General features: G+C 39.9%; 1 protein-coding gene across 1 annotated transcript; it reads right to left on the minus strand.

Moving 5' to 3' along the window:
- Positions 1–12,225: 12,225 nt before the first annotated feature.
- Positions 12,226–14,513, minus strand: LOC311061450 (interferon-induced protein 44-like). The gene is made up of 4 exons (XM_084080102.1): positions 14,478–14,513; positions 14,187–14,358; positions 12,541–12,641; positions 12,226–12,410 (listed from the first exon to the last, which is right to left on the minus strand). Exons 1-4 carry the CDS (start codon positions 14,505–14,507, stop codon positions 12,249–12,251), a joined length of 465 nt encoding a protein of 154 aa, XP_083936228.1. The 5' UTR covers positions 14,508–14,513; the 3' UTR covers positions 12,226–12,248.
- Positions 14,514–25,028: the final 10,515 nt, after the last annotated feature.

The raw sequence follows: 25,028 nt of genomic DNA on the forward strand, positions 1-25,028 counted from the left end.
AATGGGGAGGTGGAGTCGCGTACCACCTGAGCAGCGTATTTGTCAATGTGAGACTGGTATACAAAACGAACAGCATATGCGGTATGTCCCCTCACACAAAACATCAGAGCGAAATATGGACATGAGTTTACTGATCTGAGCTCACTCTTTGTGGGCACTGATAACTTAGGAAAACCAGGTTTGGTACGCTTTCAAAAAGGATTACCGTAAAAAGAAGTAACACAGAGTCAGTCTCAAATAATAATCAGGTTTACTTATTATTTGCACAGGAGAGACAAGGTGGTACAGTGACAAAAATATTCTCTACTGGTAATACAAAATGTTCAGCATTATAACAGACAGTTTATCTCTTATTAAGCCCACCCCACAATAATAATAATCATCATGAACAGGGGCATAGGCTTATTGGGTGGCAAGGTAACCTGTTCTAAGGCATCATAGATAAACTGTAGCCACAACTTTCATGGTTAAGAAAGAGTAGGCCAGGGAGCAAGGACATCTTATCTTAGCAGTTAAGGAACTGTCCCTTCTGAGCAAATACATCATACTTTATGCAATTATCCAAAGTGATACAATACAATAATCATACAATAATTATAATCTAATAAACTATTGATTAGAAATTATCTATCAATCCCTCATCTTGTTTATCGGTTTGGATAGGGTCAAAGGGTGTCAGTCAACCAAGCATCATCAAGTTATCGACCCTGTGACTCTATTCAGAAATGACAACAATGGGGCAAGTCAAAATAGGCAGACTTTATCTCCTAACGAGTAAACGAAGTATAGAGGTGAAGGAGATGGGGGGAAGGGGGAGAGAACATAGGGAGCACAAGATAGACAAATTCAATAATGCAATACATTTTTTTTTTCTTATTTCGATTTGCTAAAGGACTGTATTATGGAATGTTAGAATGTTGATCTCGAAGTGGGTATAGCTCTGGAGAACAGGCGGTGCACAAACTGTTTGACCAGGGGGATGAGACAGCATTGTAAGACTAAGAGACATAGTACCAGAGGGATCAAGATGGGAAGTATCACTCCAGCAGTCCAGGTGAGCCACCCCCAGCCCAGATTTTGGAGGTACGAGGCGAAGTCGTCAGCAGGGAGGGGCTCACGGACTGCATCTTGCATCCTTCCTATGGCAGAAGAGACATTATCATAATTATTTTGAATATAAAAACAGCAACCCGTCCCAATTACTTTAGAAACGCCTCTGGCCTTCGCTTCCAGTGTATCTAGCAATTCTGTTCTGAAATTGTTCCGAATTAAGGGCCGCCAGACTGGCGGTCGTCATTGGTCAACGTGAGGAGCTCAACAGCAAGCTGGTTGATTTTCTGGAAAGCAGCTACCACTCCACCAAAGGGGAAAAGGCCCAATCCTACCGTCTCAGATTGAGATGTAAACGGATTGGCCAGAATGTACCCTAAGTACTTGTTCCCAGATCTCTTCGATCGGTGGGGGTTGTCTACACGAGGCCCGCGAGGGCGCTCCTCTGTCTCTGCAGCATACATCGTCACTGCAGGTTGTATTATGGCTGGATAACAGCAGCCTGACCATCCTGTGAGGGGGAGATTAGCGAAGGCATGTTTACCACAGACCCAAAACAGGCCGGGCGTTTGATGTCAATTTGGAAAATGGACAAGGGAATTTGTAAATAGTGGCGTTTTTCCAAGTAATAAGACAGGTTGAAGATGTCATATTCCTAACAATAATGTCAATGTCACACTGAATAACCAACATGGTGTCCCTCAATCCCACAAATGCATGTCTCAGCAGGGGACTATCCAAATAACGTGGATAAATTAATATTGTCATCAGAATACCTTGTGCTGTCTACTTGGGTAACAGGAGGGGGATACAATGTGTCTGTTTCGCACCAGAGAGTATGTGCATGATCAGTTTTACAGGGAAGAGTATCTTAGATTAGGAGCAAAACGCTTTAAGATTATGACTACCAACCAGGGTTTGAGACTATAGGGTGGAAATTTAACATGTATTCAAAATTATGGGTTGATCAAATAAACAAAAAGGTGGGATTCTGTTATGCCAAGAAATATGTTCTCGTCGCCATAAGCAGAAACCCCTCAGCTACCAAAACAAAGAATAAAATCTAAGACTAATCAATAACGAGAAAGGAATAAAACATTAGACTTTAAAACCAACCCAACAGAAACTGAACTAATGAATGTTAAATAATCAAATGGAATTAATAATCACGTTTTGCCAGATAATGTAATTCTAAGAAGTGAGTGTAGTGTCTTTGAAAGGCGGAGGAGAAAGTTTCACGTGTCAGACAGGGTCCAGCCTCCTCTCCCGAATACTTTGATGACGTGGGAGTCGGTGGGAGTCCCTTCGTCCTCACGGTTGGTTTAAGGAGGACCCAGTCTCCCGGAGAGATAGTGTGAGGTGGATCAGCAGACACAGCGGCAGATTGCCTAAGGGTAGAAGCAACAGGTTTTGAGGACAGAAATCTTTTCATTTCATAAGCGATGCGATTCATTGTATCGGGAAAGGTTTGGTCTTTCTGAGGTAATGAGAAAGGTTTTAGTGAGGGGACAACGTAAGGCCGCCCGAAAAGAATCTCATAAGGTGACAGCCCGTTCAGAGTGGGAGTCACATGCATAATCAACCTAGCTAAAGGTACACTTTTGGCAGGGGCCCTACAAAATCTAATTCAAGAGTTTGAAATGGCCGCGTGGGAGAAGGGAAGGTTCCAGGGGAAATCTTCATTCCCCCCTGAGGGTTGTATTGTCTGGAGATTAAGCACTCTCTACAAAAGGTTTGAAGAAAAGTTGTGATACCTGGTGCACAGAAGTTACGCTTAATTAAACCTCTCATGCCCTCTGCGGACACATGGCCAGGTCCATGGGTCAGAAGTGCGATGGGGTGAAACAGCGACTTGGGAAGAAAAGGTAGAGAAGGGGGAGAAGAGCAACGGCGGTAGCCCTCTCGATCAAAGGCACACCCCATACGGACCCATTTGAGCTTTTCCTTTTCAGGTGCGTTCTGCTGGGCCCGCAGGAGGACGTGCATATCTAGGGAATCAACAACAGAAGGGGTGACAAGAGACAGAGTTAGAGCATCAGAGGCTTCACACAGGGTGGCTTTCGCAGCGGCTTTCGCCGCATGATCAGCAAATGCATTGCCCAGAGAGACAGGGTCTCTCGATGTACAGTAGTGTGTGCAGCACATTTACATACCGCTAGCGCTGATGGGAGCATGACCGCATCTAAGAGAGATGAAATAAGAGAATAGTGGGCGATCTTCCCTCCAGAAGAGGTTGTGAAATTACGCAGCTTCCATTGAGCGGCGAAGACATGCAGTGTTGAATGCATACAAGCTATCGGTCCAGATGGTGGCGCTGTGATCCTAGGCCAGGATACAGGCCTGTGTCAAAGCCACCAGCTCTGCCATCTGACTAGAAAGCTAAGTGGGGGGGGGCAGGCGCTTGGCCTCTATGACGTGGCTGGCGGAGACCACAGAGTACGCGGAACACCGTTTGCCTAGAGAGTCAAGAGAACAAGAACCATCAACAAAATAAGTGAGATCACAATCAGAAATGGGTTCACTTTTTAAGTCAGGCCTGGGAAGAGTGTTTTGGGCAACTTCAGTAAGGCAATCACAAAAATGTGGGGTGCCGTCACATGGAAGTGGAATTAAGGTAGCAGGGTTAAGTGATGTGCAGCGCTCTACTGTGATGTGAGGGGAGCTCAGTAAGATGGCTATACAGGAAAGGTGTCGTGTAGGGGACATGAAACTACGCTTCTGTTCTAACAATAGGAGAGATACCGCATGAGTCACCAGCAAGGTAGTGGGATGGAAGAGAACCAGAGAGGAAGAATTCTTGACCGCCAGGGCAGCAGCGATGACATGTCTGTCGCAGACGGGCATGGCTGCGGCCACAGCGTCAAGGCGAGTAGAATAGTAGGCCACAGGCCTGGAAGAAGAGCCTAATTTCTGTAAGATAACAGAAGACATGTAAGAGGCATTATCACACAGGCGGCAGTCTACAGTTTGTAAGAACATCTTGCTATAGTCAGGGAACGCTAAGGGGTAGAGGCTAATTCTTTCTTGAGATCTGTGAATTGGAGTACTGCTTCATTCAGCTAAATCAAATCATATTTAAATCAAATATTCATCAAACTCCCCTCTATTTGACACCCATATATCTATAATATAGTGTGTGTCCGATGATGAATTTGTTGATGAGAAAGAAAATAAATCAATCAATCAAAAAAAATGTTTTTTTTTTTTTAAATGAAAATAAAATAAAATTACAAAAATGTTGAAGTTATAATTAAAATATTTAAAATTAAAATATAACAATGAAAAATAAGGAATTAACATCTTTGTTCTGAAGAGTAAATTAGAGTTAGATAAAGTATACCAAAATAAATCGAAATTAAAAAATTCAAAAAGTAGCAGATCTACAAGCTCAAAAACATCTTAAGTTAAAATGATAAAATATTTTCAAAACTTTTAAAAGAAATCAAAATGACTTTATAATATTCTTAATATTATAATGTTTTCCAATATTGATATTAGAACATATTGAATCTTATTAGGGTTAATTTAACCGATCTATGTTTTAAATGGAATTCACTTGAGACTCAGTAGCTAACACTTCCTGCTGAAGGAATTATGGGTCTAAGAGACCAGATAAGAGGTAATTTTGGAATGAGTGGCTATAGCAACGTGGCTGTTACAGAAACTGAAATCTCCACAAGGGATTGTGGACATTGAAGTTTGCCTAACATTAGTTTAAATTATATTGGAAATATATATATTTCTTTTAATGTAAAACGTATTATTAGAACAAAATGTATTGGTGGTTGGATGGTTTAGACTAGAGTGGTCAAAATAAAACTATGATAAATTAGAACAAACAACATTTGGACCAATATGTGTCCGATATTAATAATCAAATATGGTATCTAAATAGGGTAATATCTAACCTCTGTCCTTTGTGACCCATGACCTGCAGCTCAGTCAGAAACGGAGTTTGGCTAGTATTAGTGACTTTGGATTGATGTAAAAAAAATTAAATGAAAGTCTTAAGATGACAGTTGATGAAGTCACCTAGAAAAGTGTACAGCACATGTTTCTCTAACCATTTTTTTTAGGACTTTGTTATCTAGACTGCGCTGACATTATAGCAAAATAAAGGAAATAATATTAATAAGATAGGCTGACAGTAATAAAGATGTATTATATATATATATATATATATGTAGATAGATAGATAGATATACATATTATTATAAGGAACTCACACTGTTATAATTGGAAGGAATGGGTTCAAGTTATTTTGAGCAACTGAACGGGCCATTCCTACAGTAGCTAGTTTGATTTTACTATGGAATGTAAGCAGATAAGGGGAAGGCTGCATCTGGGAGAGAGAGACTACTCTGAGAACCTAGCAAAATATTTTAAGACAGTTAAATACCGATTATAAAAATAAAATGAAATGAATTTCCTTTTTAGGTAAATGGATATGAATTATTCAAAAAGAATGAGAAAATTGTACCAGGATTCATATTAATGTGTAAATCTTTTCTTTGGAGTTTCAGAGGAGCCCAGGAGGCTTAAGATGTTAAAATGTACACCTTACCTCTGTTGTGACCCCTCTGAAATCCACTGACCTCTGATCCCATAGGTCTTGGGTCAGCAAAAAAATCTTTACATCAGTAATTTGGATCTGAATGGATCTCGGCTGCCTTCTTTCGGGGTACAGTGATGCTGTAAGGTATAGAGCAGACATGGATAATGTTTTATAACAAATACTATATTGACACATATCATATTAGAACCTCTAATTTGAATTTCTCATATACAGATATATATATATATTTTTTTTTAATAGTAATGGGAGATAGGAAATAATCACCTTTTGTCTGTCAATGGTGAAACTTTTCAAAAATATCAGATCTACATGGTCAAAAAAAAATATATATAGTAATATTTTTCCACAACTGTAACACTGCATGGTCTATAATCTCGACGTGGAGCTTGACTTGTATTTTGTGAGCCCTGTGTAGAGAGACCAGGGGTGCTCTGGGTGTGGTGTGTAGTATTACCTTGATTTGGTCCTAGATGGCTCTGCTGTCGGCGTGCCCCGGCTCCCCAGGTGTGATGTAGATTCTTGTTATGTTGTGCAGTAAGTGATTGTGTATGGTGGGCTTTAGTGTAAACCCGACGTTCAGGTAAAGATTTGGATTTCTTACTAGTGGTTGTGTCAGATGGAGGAACGTCGGGCCGGGGTGAAAATCCTGAAGGCTCGCCGATAGCAGGTCCAACAGGCCGCATCTTGAGAACTTGGAGAAAGAGTACAACACCTCCTCATCATCCTTACTTTCAAAAATGTATGTATCAAATGAAGTTTGTATGCCAGGGTGAGTGGTGTGCTGTGTTTGGGTGTGTGGTGCTTTTTTTTTTTTTTTTTTTTTTTACCACTGGTGGGTCCCTGTCTGAACCTGGGCTGTCCAGGTTCCTGTGACGGGCAGAGGATATTTCCCATAACGCCAAAAATAATTATTCAGACTAAAACTTAAGAGGCTGTGTAAGGGGTAGAAAGTGAACAGAAATGAGAAATACAATAAATCAGAACCAATGGGACAGATATCAGATCATTTCAAAGTGGGTACTCATAAATACTACACATACATGTTGACCTCTATTTTGAATTTCAAGAAGTGAGTGGGCTTGTGTAGACAATTGACCTGTTTTACTATAATTATTATTAAATATCCCCTCTATTTGACACACACTGAATGTATCTGTGTGTCAAGGATTAAATGAGTCTGCAGACTGACCCATAGGGGGTCAGTCATCTACATGTTTTTGGAGTAGGGCCGGAACCCGTGTCCAACCCGTCAAAGGGATGCGACACATCTGGAGTGTCAGGTCCTGTTCCACACCATAGTGGGTGGGGTGGGGTGTAAATCTACCAGTGTTCACCGCGCGAGAAGCTAGCTCGCCAATGTCCTGCCATGTGGAGCGTGTTGGCCTAGCGATAGATATGTGTGGAACATAATCTGTGCGGTGAAACCGTGTCTGGGTGGCCGTCAGTTGCACAGTAGCAAATGCAGCGTTCCAATGGGATGACCAGTACAGATGTAACAGAGTAATATGCTGCTTGGTCGTTAGTGAGTGGAAGATATCTTCCTCGTGTGTAAAGTTGCCTACATTGTCATGATAAAGATACCACAGGTTGACATGTAGGTCAGAAGGAGAGTGATAAATCCTCTTACCTTCACGAGGGAGATACTGGTCAAGGGTTTTTACCAACTCTCCAGGGGTGAATGGGGGCTGCGAACTCAGCAGATCCAGGGAATAGAAGTGTTTTGACATGACGTCATCATTGTCCAACACCAGGATCCCAGGACCGCCATTGGGGGAACGGTGGACAGGTCTCATTATCCCCTCTATTTGACACACACTGAATGTATCTGTGTGTCGGATTAAATTACTTGCAGGGAGAGAGAGAGTGAGAGAAATGTCAGCCCTACCCAAGGTGAAATATTTCTGTCTGTGGCAAAGTAGAAGTGGGAAATGGTGTTTACCTGGGCGTGATTAAATGTTTAAAAAAACAAAAATCAAAAAATGAAATTAAAATAATTAAATGAAATGATATAAAAATAAAATAAAATCTAAGTGGATCTTAAAAAAAATAGTATTTCTATTCAGCACCAAAAATGAAAAGTAGTGATGGGGAATTAACACCAGAGGAGTAGAGATGAGAAGTGAGTCTGGCTGTGGGGGTGTTTCAAGTAGGGCTAGTGGAAGTTTTCCAAGGTCAGCTACACTACAGTGATGAGGCCAGAAGGAATGTGGGGGAGACAGAGAGAGAGAGATGATTACAGAATAAAATAAAATTCCACTACATGTTCTAAGTTGGCATACTGTGACAATGTGAATGACAAAAAAAACAAAAACAAAACAAAAACAAAACAATACCAACCAACAAAATGAATAGTAATAAAAAGTGAGAAGAGTTGCAACGTAAAAGATTGAAATCACAGCATGAGGGTCTGTGATGCGAGACGTCTCAATATCTATTTCCTTGGGCAGAACCACAGGCAATATATATTTCAAGAACTGCACACGGGCAGAACACAGTCAACTTAGTCTGATTAATCAGACGAATGTGGCTCTAGTGATTGATCCTGGTCAATAGTCTACGAGAACATAGTTCAAAAAATTACCCTGAGCATGTCAGTCAACAACTTGTCAACACATTAACAGCACAAAAGCAACCAGTGAAAATGACAGATTGATCGAGAGGTCAACTATTTTTCATATATACATATTATGCATGGCGAAACATCACATAGTTATCTATATAAATAAATAACAACAGTTAACCTGTTCATTAGCCTATGTAATCATAGCACTAGAGTAGCTGCTGGGCAGCATGAATTGAACCGCGGAGAAGGAAGATAAAAAGAGAGAGAGAGAGAGAGAGTATACTGATAAGCAGTGAAATATGGTACCATGGGAATGCACTTTAGAATTCAGTGATGGCAATTAAACATGTGTCCTGACAGACTATAGCCAGCTAGAGTCAGCAGGGCACATGCAAACTACCAATAAATTCTAGTTCCACCTTGCTGTGCAAATAATGTAAGAAAAAAAAATGCGTACTAACCCAAGCTGGTTTCTGGAAACGTCTCGAATCCGGGTTCCGGGGAGGAGGACAGGTTTGCGCGGACCGATATCCTCTCCCGAGGCGGAACCGGACCGATTGTTTCTTCGGCTCGTGGGACCACTGATAACTTAGGAAAACCAGGTTTGGTACGCTTTCAAAAAGGATTACCGTAAAAAGAAGTAACACGGAGTCAGTCTCAAATAATAATCAGGTTTACTTATTATTTGCACAGGAGAGACAAGGTGGTACAGTGACAAAAATATTCTCTACTGGTAATACAAAATGTTCAGCATTATAACAGACAGTTTATCTCTTATTAAGCCCACCCCACAATAATAATAATCATCATGAACAGGGGCATAGGCTTATTGGGTGGCAAGGTAACCTGTTCTAAGGCATCATAGATAAACTGTAGCCACAACTTTCATGGTTAAGAAAGAGTAGGCCAGGGAGCAAGGACATCTTATCTTAGCAGTTAAGGAACTGTCCCTTCTGAGCAAATACATCATACTTTATGCAATTATCCAAAGTGATACAATACAATAATCATACAATAATTATAATCTAATAAACTATTGATTAGAAATTATCTATCAGGCACTAACAGAGGAACTTTGCGTATGCCACATGCCTGCAATGTTGGAGCAACATAAAGCTCCTGGAGCCAGCCACTTAGCCTAGTTATAGCTTAAATGGCTTTTAAAAAGCCATTTAAGCTATAACTAGAAAATGTGCTCCTCGGAGCACAGGTCTCCGCCAGTACTGTTCCTGATTAATCCTGTCTTAAGTGTTACTTGATTAATCCTGTCTTAAGTGTTACTCCGCCATTTGTCTTACCTCACTTTGAAAAAGACCAAGACTCTTTCAAAGTGACACATCTATTTATAGGCCGCTATACGTCATGCGTCTCACTAGCCAATCAGAGCACACTCTTTCAACGTATTGTCACGTGTCACGTGAGGCTTGACCAATGTTAGCTTGGCCGAGGGGGGGGGGGGGGGGGGGGGGGAGTGAAAACATAGTCTCCTGGCGGAGACAATTAATATCTAACTCCCCTTGTAATTTTCTGACAGATACTTTTTCAGGCCAGTTTTGAAAGAAACCAGTGATTCACATCCATTAATGGATGGTGTCAGAGCATTCCACATTATGGTGGCATGTGGTAGAAAATGTATTTTAAAATATCTTCAATTTCTGCTGAGCAGCAAGCTAGATGGTGTTGACACATTTCATTTATAGTTGGACTTGCACATTATGTTATGTGAGAAAGAAGTGTGTGTGGGGCATTTATGCAAGCTGCCATTGCATAGACTATGACATAGGCTACTGTTTGCAACTTTGTCATATTAAGGTAGTTACATTCATAAACAAATTGGAGCTTTAAAGAGGTTTTCAGTGCATTATGTCACCTATTTAAATGTCTTATTCTTGCTTTTTTCAATATAAGTTCAAAGCAGCAGAGAAAGCAGCAGCAATCATACTCAACATGTATTCATTGTTTTCATGTCATAAACCTGTAACAAGTGGACGTTTTATAACAAGACCAAGACAATGACAGATATGGAGACGGACTGAACATTTAACTTTGTATCAGAAGAATATTTATTGTCAAATCACAGATTTACAAGTGGATGAAAGTATCATTATTGTCTCCGCCAGGCCGAAGGCATGGCGAGAGAGTATGTTTTACCCCCTGTCCGTCCGTCCGTGTGTCCGTGTGTCCGTGTGTCTGTGAACAGCTAATCTCTGGCACCGTTGGCTTGATCGCAGCGAAACTGTGCACACACACTCCCTGGATGCCAGAGCAGAACCTCTGCCCCAAATTTTTCACATGGGCCTTTTATAGCGCCACCAGGAGGCCGATTTGTGCAAAAGACATTTTTGGACAGTACTCCTACAGATTTTATCCAAACATCACGCAAAACGGTGCACAGTATCTCTATAGTCATGTGATCAACACGGATCTGCCTGATTTTCCATATTCCATCCTGATTGGCTAAGGTTGGCTTCCAAAGTTTGCAGGATTGGTCCATTTTGAACTAACTGCCTCAAATCATGAACGCAGCTTGCGATTTATGTGAAATTTAACACACATGTTCCCACTAGGCCGAGGAAGAAATGCCATTTGAAAATGTTCAAATCAGCCTCATGGTGGCGCTATAAAAGGCCGATTTGTATTTTTAACTATAACTGCACCGATCTGCGTGAAACTTTGCACACATACTCCCTAGAGGCCAAGGAAAAACATCTGCCCTGCATTTTTCACATTAGCCTTTTATAGCGCCACCAGGAGGCCGACTTATGTAAAACTTTTTTTTTTAGATTAAGCCTTCACATTTCATCCAAATTTCACGCAAATCGGTACACATGATCTCTATAGTCATGTGATCAAGATGCATCTGTTTGATATTTCATATTCCATCGTGATTGGCTAACATTGACATCTAAAGTTTGCAGGAGTGGCCCGTTTTGAACAAAATGCCGCAAATCATGAACACAGCGTCCAATTGTGGTGGAACTTTGCACGCACATTTGCACTACGTTGAGCAACAAACGCCACCATTTTAACATTGCCCTATTATAGCGCCACCAGGAGGCAGATGTTTCTTTTTTATATTACTTTTAATTTTGTCCAGACATGCAAATCAGTACACATGATCTCTATAGTCAAGTGATCAAGATGGATCTGTCAAATTTTTTATATTCCATCCTGATTGGCGAATTCCGAAAATTGCTGGCCCACAATAACCTACCTGACCTGGCGGAGACCTGTGCTCCGAGGAGCACTTTTTCTAGTTATTGTTGTTTTTCTCTGCACGCTGTTACGGTACATGCATGTATATATTAAACAATGACTCAAGCACATTACAGGGTGAAAATACAACAAGATGTTAACATACAGGCTTCATACTATAGGCTATATAATAAAATGTATCTATGGTATTCCTGGGGAGGTTCTTTTTCTTTTTCTCTTCCTTTTTAAAAAAAATATTTTGCACACATGGCCATAAAAAGCCCCTCCTCCAACATCTAGTTTGTATTCACCGACAGATGGAACTAAAAAGAAAGAAAGAAAAATACATATTCCCCCCCTTTTTTTGCCCCGTTTTCTTTCCAATTTAGTCGTTAGGCCAATTAATTCCTGTGTTGTCTCACCTGCCATTGAGGAGGCCCCACCGGGAGGACGCAGAGCCGTCGTCCTACTCCCTCCACCCAACACTCCCCGCTGACAGTTGCTGCCCCTCCAGGCTGTAGGAGTACATGCAGTGTAAATACCACCCTCCCCACCCGGCTTCTCTCCCCCGAACACGGGCCAAATTGTATGGATAGACGCGACCATTTTTTTAAAGAAAACAAAAGCATGAATATAGAAGTTATGCATCATTAATATCTGTTTTGTCATTAACATTTATCTATACATGCTGAATCAATAACCACAGATCATTGAAGCCTTACTTTGATCTTGAACTATACCTGATCAATCTCTGACCCTCTGACCTCACTGTCCTGACTAAATTAAATGCTGTTAAAATCATCTTTAAGGCTTTCAGTTACTCTGATGACAATGGATCAGTCTATAGACTTCATCAACAGGATGCTACATATCCTCAATGTAGTCTCCTCCCACGTTAATCATGTGTTTCAGTGCTTTCAGTACCAGAACATCAACGTCATTAACCAGGTCTTGTTCTTCATGGTAGTTCTTCACAGGAAAGATGCTGTTCATTGAGATGCCCACTGCTTGACTGAATTCCTGCATCTGTGTTGAGAGTATTGACAGGTCAGTAGAAGATTGTTAAAATAAAATGACTGTTAACTACAAAGCAAAATTGCATTTAACAAAAATGTCTAAGATGAACACTCTTATATAAAACATCCAGTAGTCTCACGTTTTCCATCACAACCTTCAGCTTGTAGACATTCTTTACATCCTCCTTCATCAAAGGATGCACCGTATCAATCTTGGTGATAATGCAGATCTGTGGAATGCCTGTAAAACATGCAGAAACATACTCAGCCCAACCAGTGGTAGAGAGTACTTAAGTACATTTACTTGAGTAATGTAAAAAAAAACAAAAAAAGTACATTATTAATTAACCACTTAAGCCTTAGTTCAATGCAGTTAAAATAGCCGATACACATTGCGATGTGATGCGTTGTGAGCCTGTAGATATTATATTACATTTGTTGAACATTTCTGGAAAATCTTTGAATGTCATATCAATACAACAATGCATTGATATGGAAAAAATAATTTGTAATTTGTACTTTTGAATACCAAAGTATTTAAAAAAGCGTGCACTTTTGTTTTTTTTTAAATAATTTTTTATCCCGCGATTTTTGTAACCCATTTTTTTCACCCGGTGCCAATTTCCTAAGTGATCCTGGGCGCTACACCAGCGCTACACCAGTCCCCCACAGCCAGGGAGGCCAGGGCCGAGCTCATGCTTCCTTCAGTGCATGAGAGCCAACTGACCTTCTTGTCACCTGACAGGGGGGAGTTTCCCTGGTTGGACGTAGCGCGTGGAAGGAACACGTTATTCCAACCAGTTCCCTTCCCCTCCATCAGGCGCCCCGGCTGTCATGGGGGAGGCGGTATAGCGACCAGGATTACTACATGTTTTTGTGAGGGTATTAACTACCCTAGGAGAGCAAAAAAGCGTGCACTTTTGAATACTCTTATAGGCAAATACTTTAGCTCCAGCAACCTTCCCTTACAGTGTAGTAATATTTGACCAGGAGTATTTAACTCAAGTACTGGAGTTGAGTACTTTGTCCAACACTGAACCCAACAGGTGAATATTTTTGTTTGGTTTTCCTTTCAATCTGCTGCATCTCGTGACGATTGATTAAATACTTGTAATGTAAATAGCAGAGCGGTACAGTTAGATATTAAGGCTAAAAGGATAGCACAAAAAAGTCCTGGGGACTTGTTTCCATTGTGGTCCTATATATTCAATTCATCAACAGAGCATAGAACATTAACACATTAATACCATGTCATCAACAAATAGCTATATTTACTGAGGAGAAAAAGGAAAAAACGGAAGCTGTGAATGACACCTCCTTTCAATGGGAATTAAAACTTCCTCAATAGTGACCTTCAGGCCAGTTTTAAAAGAAACCAATAATTCACATCCTTTAATGGATGATGTCAGGACATTCCACATCATGGTGGCAGAGCAGTAGAATGAGAATGTCCCCATGTTTGTGGGGAGAACCAGGTGTTCCCTCTTTATTACACACAATGCGCTCATACTGACAACACAACACACACCCGTTTCCTCTTACCACTAATCAACCCCCCCCCCCCCCCCCACACTCTCTTAAAGAGCCAATGGTGACCTTGAAGTTGCCTTACTCAGGGGATGTTTGGACCCAAAGAGAATGGATTCTTCTGTTTACCAATTACCTGAGGGCTTCCTCAACTTGCATTTTATTCTCACCGGAGACAAATGACTCTGAGACATAGTTATTCTTATTTAAATCTAAACAATACTAATAGGGTTTTTTAAGTTTTAGGAAGACAACATACCCAAGTCTCTGGCTAAAAGTCTGGTCCGCTTCATCTTCGCTTTGACCTCATCGTTTAAAATATTCACTTTGTCAGCAGGAACAACACAAACCAAAACATGGATTTGGTCCGCTGGAGTGGGGTTAGGGTTGTAGAGATCATCCTTATCTGACACCACTTTGTCAGATTTGAACTGAATAAAAATATGACATCAACACAATATCTTAATCATTTGTCATGAAATGTGTTTTGAATTATTAATTAGCATTAATGATCAAAATTATCAGGGTGTTACACATGCAGTCATTTTACCTTGTAACCATGCTTTACGTGGCCTTTCATTATCAAATGAATGTCTTTTACACAAATTCCAGCCTCGTGCTCATTCTCAAGGCCCATGATGTCGCTGAACGCGAAGGGCAAGCGGTTTTGTGCTTTCATTTTATAGGTTCTGTACTGTAAAAATACACAGAGATTTCCATGCAATTCAAATGTAGCCATGTTCAGGCTTCTAGGAACTTCATATAATATCTAAGTATTGATCATAATTAATGTTATGATATTGATGATATGGGGGGGGGGTTATTTTTAATTGTACTCTGATTCACATTCCTTGTCAATCTGTAATGGATTTGGATTGTGTCTATTATTGTAACCTCAGCTACATTGAAAATGAGGGCTTGCCCCTCAACTGTACTCTGAGTTTAAGTAAAGGTGATGATGATTTGTCTTAAGGTGCATGACACAGTACAGTATACTAAGCAAAAGCATACATTACTGATTATACTTCCACCAGTAGATATATTGGATCAAAATGTATTACTTACTTGTAAGGTGTGACTACCATCATCAGTATCCACAGAATCACGGTTGGCCAGTCTCCCCTGTAAGATGCTGCTGACAGAGTTGACAAAACTGGACTTGCCAGCTCCAACTGGTCCATAGAGCAAAATGTTGATGCGTTTGATGTCCTCATCTTCACGGTTGTATTCCCTCACACGTTGAAGCAGTGTTGCTTTGTTACTAAAGACATAAGATTATTAGAAATTGAATTGTGATTATAATTATACAATAATCATAACATTAAAGTTATCTACAAGCTTATCTACAAGCTCACTTCGTCACTTTGTGCCGTGCAGCGAGCTTGTACATCTGCTACTTTTTAACATTTTTGAAAAATCTTGATTTTTTGAAGAAATGTGAATAATTATTAACACAAATCTTCTCTTCTTCATTTATAAAGTTTCATGTTCATAATCATGAATAAAGACCACCGTTTTAACACATTATTTGTTATTTAGGAAATATGTTTTCTTACTTCCAGTCCACCTGGTTCCATGCTCCTGAGGGGAAAAAAGTGAAGAGAACAATTCACAAAATAGATTAAGTAACATCAAGTATTTGTCATTTTGCATTATAAATTATGTTATTTTTTTATTTTTTTTAAACAATATATTTATTTGGCATTTTCAGGTATATAACACATCAATATGGCAATTGTAGTAAATGTCTATAATAAAACAACAAACAAAAACAGAGCAAAAAGACAACACATAGCAATCATACATATACATAGCATCTGGCATCCAAAAACATTAAACAAAACGTTACAAAGACATAAAAACAAAACAAAAAAAACAACAACAACCAACAAACAAACAAAAATAATAAGATATGGTCATGAATTTTCCTCCCACAATACGAAGTAGCAGAACTATTAATGATGTTATTTAATCATAATTGAACATTGTAACATTCTTACTATCAAATACTTCTTCTGGAGGTGGTATGCTTTGTTCACCTCCCATAACTACAAAGCAAGATAATTATTGATTATAAAATTTTTCATACAATGTGCATAAAGTACAGGTTCCATGGGCTTCCCAGCAAAATGAGGAATAGTTTAACACTTAGTCCCATTTTATTTTTGTGTCTATTTGAACATTGCTGATATACTGTGCAAGGCATTGCATTGCAACACATTGTGAGCTTGTAGATCGGCAATGTTTGTGACACGTTGCTGAGCTTGTAAACAACTGCAAATAGTTTCAATTGGGGGTCCGAGGCAAAATAGATGCATATTACTGTAATTTGTGAGAACTATCAAGTTTGAGAACCACTGACCTACATAATATAGCTTGTGTCCCTAAAATCTGTACAACACTAAATCTAAATTCAATTCAATTCAATAAAACAAAATAAACTGTCTAAAGTTATTATTGAAATAAATGGAAAACATGTAACATCAGGAGGTATATCATACAACATTGCACATGATAAATATAGTTAGATTATTTTTAATTCATTACAAAACCTGTTAATATGTTAAGAAGATTTTTGGTAAGGAAACAAAAACACGTACCTACTCTGTCCAAGAATTAGAAGTGTAGGTTGATGCTGCAAATGGGGCAAAGATATGGCTCGCAACTCACTTTGATGCTCCAGGTTTTATCTCAAACAAACAGCTGATACTACCTTTTTCAAGTATAAACAAGAAAGCAGGAAATGACCTCTTTTTATACAGGAATGAATGATTTTGGTTACCAGCCCCACCTGTTGTCACAAGACAACTTATCAAAAGGACAACATTTCATCTTTTACATTTTACAAAATATTTTTAGAACATTTTCTTGATTTTTTACAGTTTGTTTTAGAAAAAAAGACTTTAGTAAAGATACAAGTTTTAAAAACAGTAGACTCAATTCATTTGATTCAACAGACAGGTAATAAAGTCTATGCTTACTACCTGCTGACAAATATTTCCCAAAAAATATTCCTCCAGAACATACATTTCAGAGCATGCATTTCTCAAGAAATACTCCTTAAAAACAATATATCTTTTGACCTGGTCCAGATCCTAGTCATTGTGCACCACAGGTTACAAGTTAAAAAACAACAAAAGGAAAAGAAAAGTTAAAGTTTTACAACCTACATAAACACAACTCCCTTCCTTGGCTTGTTTATAAATATGGCCTAATGTCAAAGTCCTCATTGAGTCCTGTTGGTGCCATAGTTTTAAGATAATGGATCCACCATACTTCCCTCCTCAGTAGGAGATTGTCTATATCTCCCCCTCGTCTCGGAAGATGCACTTTCTCTATTCCTAGCCTAGGTATCTTAAAGATGAGACATTGTGGTGTGCCTTTTTAAAATGTAAAGCTACTGTGATCTTTTCGTCCCCATTACATATTGTACTCCTGTGTTCAGCAATGCGTGTTTTTAATGCACGTGTTGTCTTACCCACATACGCTTTCCCACATGGACATCTAAGTAGATAGATTACATTATTCGTTGTACATGTTATTTTGCCTCTTATTTTTATCTCTTGCCCCGTTGACGGGTGATAGAAAACGTTGCATTTTTCTGTAAAATGACATTGGGCACACAAACCACAACGTCGATTACCATCTGGTAAGTCATCTAGGAAAGTGTGGGGTTTTTTAGGAGGTAGATCTGATTTCACCACAATGTCTCTGATATTATGTGCTCTCCTGTATAGTAGCTAAGGGGGGATCTGGAAAGATTTATCCAATGTTGGATCAGAACTAAGAAGATGCCAATGTTTTTTTATAGTTTTCTTAAAACAATTGCCTAAAGGTGAGTATTGTGTGACACACTGTATAGGTTGTACAGACGTGTTTTTATTTTTCGTAGATTGTAAACATTCTTCCTGGGTTTTATGGCATACCTTCAATGCTGCCTTGTCTACAATGTCCTCTGTGTATCCTCTGGTTTTAAACATGTTTTTTAAAATATCTGTCTGTGTCTGAAAAAACTTGTCTCTACTGCAGATTCTACGGATCCTATAGAACTGACTGATAGGTAAACTGTTTTTTAAGGGAGTGGGATGAAATGAGTCACTTCTCAATAAAGAATTTCTGTAACAGGGTTTCCTGTATACATCTGTTTGGAATGTACCCTTATCTCTTTTGATTACAATATCTAAAAAATGTACTTGGTGTTGGTCATGTTCCATAGTAAACTTTAGATGTTCATTTCTGACATTGAGAAAATCCAAGAGTTGTATTAGTGTCATTTCATCCCCTGTCCACAATATACAAATATCATCTATATATCTTTTCCACATCTTTATGTATGGCAAAATATATTTTCTGTTGAGTTGAATACATAGTTCTGTTCAAATAGACCCAAATAGATGTTTGCTATGGACGGGCTAGCTTTACTGCCCATACTCACACCTTTGATTTGTAGATAGTTCTCGTCCTGGAACATGAAATAGTTGTGTGTGTGAGCAGTGTCTGGAAAATGGAAATGGAAAATGGACTGAGATCAACTGAAGCCTTTAATGCACTTTTACTGCTGCGTTATTTATACGTGATTTCCACGCGTCTGTGTTGTCTGTGGTGTGTCAACTGTGGGAGGAGAATCGTACCAAAGGTCTTACAGCAGCCATATTTGGGCATCAGGGCGGGTGGCATTCATTTGTCAGGCTGTGGTATTACTAGGTTATCTTGTTATAACACATTGGTCTAAAAATAAGTAACTAGGTTAAAAAGATTGATGTCTCACTCAAAATCTACTGTGCCAGCAAAGAGGACGGAGGTTGCCTAACAAAGGACTAACTAGAAAATGTGCTCCTCGGAGCACAAGTCTCCGCCAGCAGAACCGTGCTATCAACTGTCATCAACTGTGATATCAGTTTGTACTGGAATGTACTGTTCTTGATTAATCCTGTCTAAGCTATTTATATTACGTATTGTGATGACACCAGTGTGTCTACATAATGTATTGCTCCGCCATTTCTCAGCCATTTCGTGATTATTCCTGTCTTACCTCACTTTGAAAGAGACCAAGACTCTTTCAAAGTGACACATCTATTTATAGGCCGCTATACGTCATGCGTCTCACTAGCCAATCCGAGCACACTCTTTCAACGTATTGTCACGTGTCACGTGAGGCTTGACCAATGTTAGCTTGGCCGAGGGGGGGGGACGGAAAGTGAAAACATAGTCTGCTGGCGGAGACAACTAGGCTAAGTTTGAACTTAGTGGGAGGTGGTGCAACTGGCTCCTGGTGTATGAGTAAAGGGATTTTGTGCGGTGCATTGTATATTTTAATGTATTGTACCTTTTTTAAGTTTTTTTATTCATGGGTTTTCGATTATCGTTTAGACCCAATGTTTTATACAATTGTGTCAATACAGTAACTAACTAACTATACGAATGACTATTCAGGTCACTGGTTTCACTCTGTCCACGGTTATCTCTCCACCTACAATAGACAGTTGCAGACTGCTGTACTAAATCTAATCTAACGATAAAAATCTTCTATTATGGGGTCCCTGGCACACAATCTTTTCAAATGGGAGTCTGTGGCCTAATACGTATCAAGTTTGGCTGTCCTTGGCATGAAAATGTTAAGAGCTCTACTGAATCACGGATCCATCGGTCGCTATCCAAGGTGCTGAAAACAGGATCTTTCTTTTTTCAACAAAGCTTTATCTCGCCAAACTATCTTCAACAACCTGGCTGTCTGGCTGATAAGCTGAAGACATTCCCCTTTCACAGGTCAGTGGGCTGACAAAGCCCTATAGTGTCCCACTGTGAATCCGGGGAGCTGGTGTGAGTCTGAGATGTGATCTGTATTCTCCTCCACTGTGCTGTGGTCTGGTCCTGTTTAATATGGGCCGGCTGTAGTCACCTGCCTTCACCTGAAGCTGCATGAGTTCATTCTCAGTGTGTGTGTTTTTTTTCTCAGAACCCCCATGGGACATTGTGTAATTGGTGCTGATGAGCCCAGTCACGCGCCGGCTCACAGCGCTATTATGCCCATGGAGGTGCAGCAAGAAAATTGCAAAATAATGGTAATAGGCAGAATGGGGAGGTGGGTGAAACACTTTCCTTTTATTCAGCTGAGCTTGGTTGGTAGAAGCCTAAAAGTCAGCCATCTCCTTTGGGATCAAGAGCTTTTCCAGCTGCTTGAAGATGATTTTAGTTGACTGTCTGACATTTGAAGCCTTTATGTTTGAGGGTTCCATCGTGAATGCATGAACTGTGAGCTATGTTAGAATAGCTCACAGCCTTTTTGGAACAATAATGCAAATGGAGTGTTCATTTGCCCCATCCATCTCTTGTTTTGTGGACTGTGTAGTTCAGATGCATACTCCACCTCACCCCCTACCACTCACCTCTTCAGACTCCACCTCACCCGCACCCACCTCTTCAGACTCCCTCTCACCCCTTAGCATTCACCTCTTCAGACTCAATTCTTGTCATCTTTGTTCGATAGATGCTAGTTTACTAGAATATTTGTATGACCACAAATGTCAAGGATGTTATTTAGATGAGTGTGTTGTTTAGACAGATTTAGGTGCATTGTTTACCTGGTACCCTATTTTTTTTTAGGCCCTACATGGTTTTCTCTGCACTCTACTTGTGTGATCATTTTTTACCTTGTTGTTTATTGACTAGAATTCATGCTTACTCCAATCTCACACTTGTAAGGCGCTTTGGATAAGAGCGTCTGCAAATGCATAAATTGTGAATTGTAAATTGAGGGCAAGGAGTGACTGTGAAGGAGTGAGTGGGAAATGTTGGTTCTTGTGCCCAGACTGTGACAGCTCGCTGTTTGCTGACGAGCGGGGAGCATCTGGGTTGGATGGGTGTGTCAGCGGGAAGAGAGATGGGTTTCTGGGGCTGACAGGCCGATGCGCCTGGTTTGCATCGAGATGCATGACACACTACTAGGCCTTTGCTTTCTCCAACCCCTGGCCTCCATGCAGTCTCGTGGCTGTCCTCTCTCATGGTGGGGTGCACGCCCCACGTGGATTTGTCAACATTTTTATCCCTTCATTTAAACCACTTCAAAAAGTTTCAATGTTTCAAATAGTTAAAGAGGTAAAGCCCACACACCGTCTTCCAGGTAAAGGATCACTTTAGGTTATACAACGTTTTGATCCTCACGGTATCTTCATCAGGTCAGTATAAAAATGCACACCTGTTCCATAATTGTTAACCCCTTGTCCCCCAAATTGTGTACCTCCCCCACTGTGTGCCACCCCCACACACAGCAGGTGAGATGTATATATATGTATATATATATTTATGTATATATGCCCAAAATAGAGACGTCAGGGTTCATGTGGTTTATCACTCCCTGTGCTTCTATTATTTGTGGTTTGAGAGCTGGTCCATAACAAAACAGACCTGAAGGCTTGAACCCTGCAAACTGTAGTCCAGAGTCCAGACAGACCTTAGTGACCGCAGTTAACTCTGCAAGGCACACTGTACTTCCCTGCATTTCAACCAGCCTGTAGGCACTTTGGATCACTTCAGCCCTCCTACACAACTGTCTGAAAACAGGCACTGAGCTGAATTCTCTATGCTTGCATAATTGAGGCTATCGTTTCCACCAGTGCAATAACCTGCATGGAAAGGACTATTCTCTGTCCCTCCACACCGCCTCCTTTATTCAACTGGAAACAGTCACCAGAAAATGTCAATGCTTTCACTTGAGAATAATATTCCTCCTCGTGTGAACAACATCCATGTCTCCCTTCTTTTACACACATATTGTAAAGAGAGGTACCACCACGCCAATAAAGAAAGGAAATTTATAGAAAAATAGCAGGAGACATTATATGCAGCAAAACAGTGATAAATGCCAAGATGCTGTATTACTAAACAGAAGGAACAACGGTTTACAGCTCCTCTGCTCCAATGAATGATGCATAAACTGGGGCCCTAATGGATATACGACTGCGTCACCCCCCCCAACAGACAATCAGGTGTTTTCGTTGAGCGTTTTACGAGCTTCTGTCAACAATAAGGTTTAAAAGTGCACCTGTGGCTTGTATCCTTGTGTTGAAAGCATCCTGCAGATTAGATAGCCGTTCCTACAGGCACCACTGTAGCTGTAACTGTGGCTAGTACAATTGCAAGAACCTTGTGTATTGTGTGCCTTCAACATCGAGAAAAGTAGCTTAACAAATGTATAGCAATGGACTTACTTCAGGTAAAAAATCTCACCACCACATTCATTGAGATAAACTTTATCCAAATCAATAGTACTATACAATTTGCAGTACAAAAACTATTCATATTTTCATATATATCCCATATATATTTGTCAGGCAGCCCCTAGACCGAGAGAAACAACTGGCAGAATGTTTTAGTGAAAGTGACAAGCTGTTTATTCCAACAACTGTGCCATTTTAAAGTGTCCACGCACTGTGACGCACTTATGCAAGAAAGAGTTAGCACTAAATTATACATGCATACACACAATAAACCAATTATTGATGTCAATGCTTCGTTTCGCTGTCTGTTCTGTTCTCTTATCTACAACATGAACAGATTAAGATTCAAGGAGACCCCCGGGCCAATTATCTTTTAGGGCCCCCACAACCCTGACCCCACGCTATCCAGAACGGGCAGTCAGGTGGGCACGCAAACGCACTACTGGAGTTGTAAGGGCTTAGCACTTGTAGGCTTTTTATTTTACAGGATTTCCAGTCTATAACTTACAGTAATTACATGATATTTATCTGCAAGTGAAAAAAATAAATACAAATCTAAAAATACTTGTCAGCTCTGATTTTCAGATGTTAGTCCTGGTAGCTATAGGCCTATACGAGGTACTGTAGGCCTAGGGGCCCACATATTTGAGGGTTAACATATATTGAATATATTAAGGGCACCGGCCAACTAGGGCTGAAGTGTCCCCCCCCCCCCCCCCCCCCGGCTGTTCTCTGCATGATATCTGACCAATTCTGTTCAATTCAATTCAGTGGCCACAGGGGGCGCCGTATGGCCACATTGGCTTTCCATGCTCCAGACATGGTCATATGGGGATTATAAATGTAATGTTAATAGCGTGTACTATGTCTCGTGAAGGACATGACAATGCTTTGTGTTTGTTGTTAAAGCAGGTAAACTTTGCAGGCTACAGTCTAGACTGACTGTTTGAGGTGATGTCACAAGCCCTTCCTACATTTCATCATGCATTACATTTTAAGACTGGTGCTGCGATTGATGCAGGGTAGCCTAATTAACTGGTAATTAATGACACCTGTCATTGAATGTTCCATCTCAACATGTATTCATCCTCCTTCCTACTGATGGAGACCCTGTTATTGTTACTGAGGATCCAAGCTGACACCATGGAGGCGACAACAGGTAGGCCTACTATGTCACAGTCACATCATTTGCTACCAATTAATTACCCCAAATGAACCACGACAAAACTGCCAGTGGTGGAAAAGTACTCAAATACCTTTGCTTAAAGTATCGTTATTCTGCAATGCAGAAATACTGTTACATGTAAGCCCGGAATTGAAAATAACTTAAAGTACCAAAAGTAACTCATTATGCAGAATGTCCCATTTCACATGTTTTCAAATGTATACAAATCCTTAAAGGTGTAGTGAAATGAAAAATATGTTTTTCACACTTTTAGAGCATATCCGTGGTCATCATATGGGCATACCTAACAATAGATGCCAAAAAAAATGAAAAAAAAACATTTTTGTGTATTTTTACATCTAAAGTCCCTAAAAAGCCAATCTTAATTACTTCCTGTAAACGAAAACGTGCTGCGTGATGACATAATACAGCCTTCACGAATATAAATGAATCTTGATTACATGCACCTGTTTGATTCCCATAGCTGCACGTTCTTCAAACACAGCTGATTTTAATTACAGAGATACTCCGTTTTGAATCTCATTGAAGATGAGTGTATTACTCATTTTAAACTTCATCTGCACACTAAAATATGTATCTGAAAACATTATAGGTTAGAAATAAGCCAGGTAGTAGCAAACGTGCTTCACTGGCCGTCTCTCTCTCACTTGTAAACAAACACTAGCCGTGTGCCAGCACGGCTGAAGTGATTGAGATCCAACGTCCCATAGCCTGAAGGGATGGGACCTTCTGATTGGTTTAGAGTCGTTGAGCCGACGTTTCGGGCTGAACCTTCAAAATAAAATGACCGAAAATGTCACTTCAGTGCGTCTTTAAAATAGCAGATCTACAAGCTCACAATGTGTTGCATCACCTCACGTTGTGAGCTTGTAGATCTGCTATTTTCAAACGATTTTCTACACATTTTGAACATTTCTTATGCTTCTTTGGTCTTGATTTAGTATTGATCATGTATGAGTCCTACACATATTTCTTTATTATTATTATTATTATTGTCTAACTGTTGTGGATCATAGATTATGCTTAATTTGAATTGTCATTTTATTAATTGATATGGACACAATGATTATTGTTCAGATAATACTATAAGTTGAGTGAACAGCACAATATATCAGGTTTCTGTGCTACCATAAAACAGTAGAAGACAGGTTCTTAAATAACATCTGTTTTGGACACAAATATCATTTGTATGTAACAAATAGACAGAGGCATAGATGGAACAACAATTTAACGAATGGAATGAAATTGCTCTCAGAGAAGAAAACACATAACAGCTCCAGGCTACTGCATACAGTAATCCCTGAAATTCATAGACCCGACTTTGATAAAAGTTCAAATTCTCCTTATTTGCCTGTGGCAATTGGCAAATAATGCAGTCTAGAATATCCTTTACTATAACAACTTTTAGGCCTGAAACTAAAGCATTGTCTTTTGCGAAATATGATTGTGAAACTTTTCTTTTTTGGCCTCCAGTCAGTGAAAAAAAAAGACACAGACACAGCTTTCGCTTATCTCAAGAATGTTTGGGGACTTCTGTGAATGCCCTAGCTATGATATAAATACTCTTCACAGGGTATGTATTACACTGCTGTTACCATTATTAGACTGAGAGCAGTTATCAACAGGGAACCACGGAACCGCTCCCTTATTTCTATGATCAAGTTAGAACTTCGTCTTAAAGGAGTAGTTAACTCAAAAA

The sequence above is a fragment of the Gymnoscopelus microlampas genome (assembly GCF_963454915.1).
Source record: "Gymnoscopelus microlampas genome assembly, chromosome: 15".
Lineage (NCBI taxonomy): Eukaryota > Metazoa > Chordata > Actinopteri > Myctophiformes > Myctophidae > Gymnoscopelus > Gymnoscopelus microlampas.

Excerpts from the sequence above, each read along its gene's own strand:
- LOC311061450 (XM_084080102.1), bottom strand. The coding sequence starts at position 14,507 with ATGAAAGGCCACGTAAAGCATGGTTACAAG. Across the intron at positions 12,642-14,186 it reads ACTTTTAGCCAGAGACTTGG|GCATTCCACAGATCTGCATT; the intron begins GTATGTTGTCTT and ends CATGTTTTACAG. Across the intron at positions 12,411-12,540 it reads TGAAGGTTGTGATGGAAAAC|ATGCAGGAATTCAGTCAAGC; the intron begins GTGAGACTACTG and ends CTCTCAACACAG.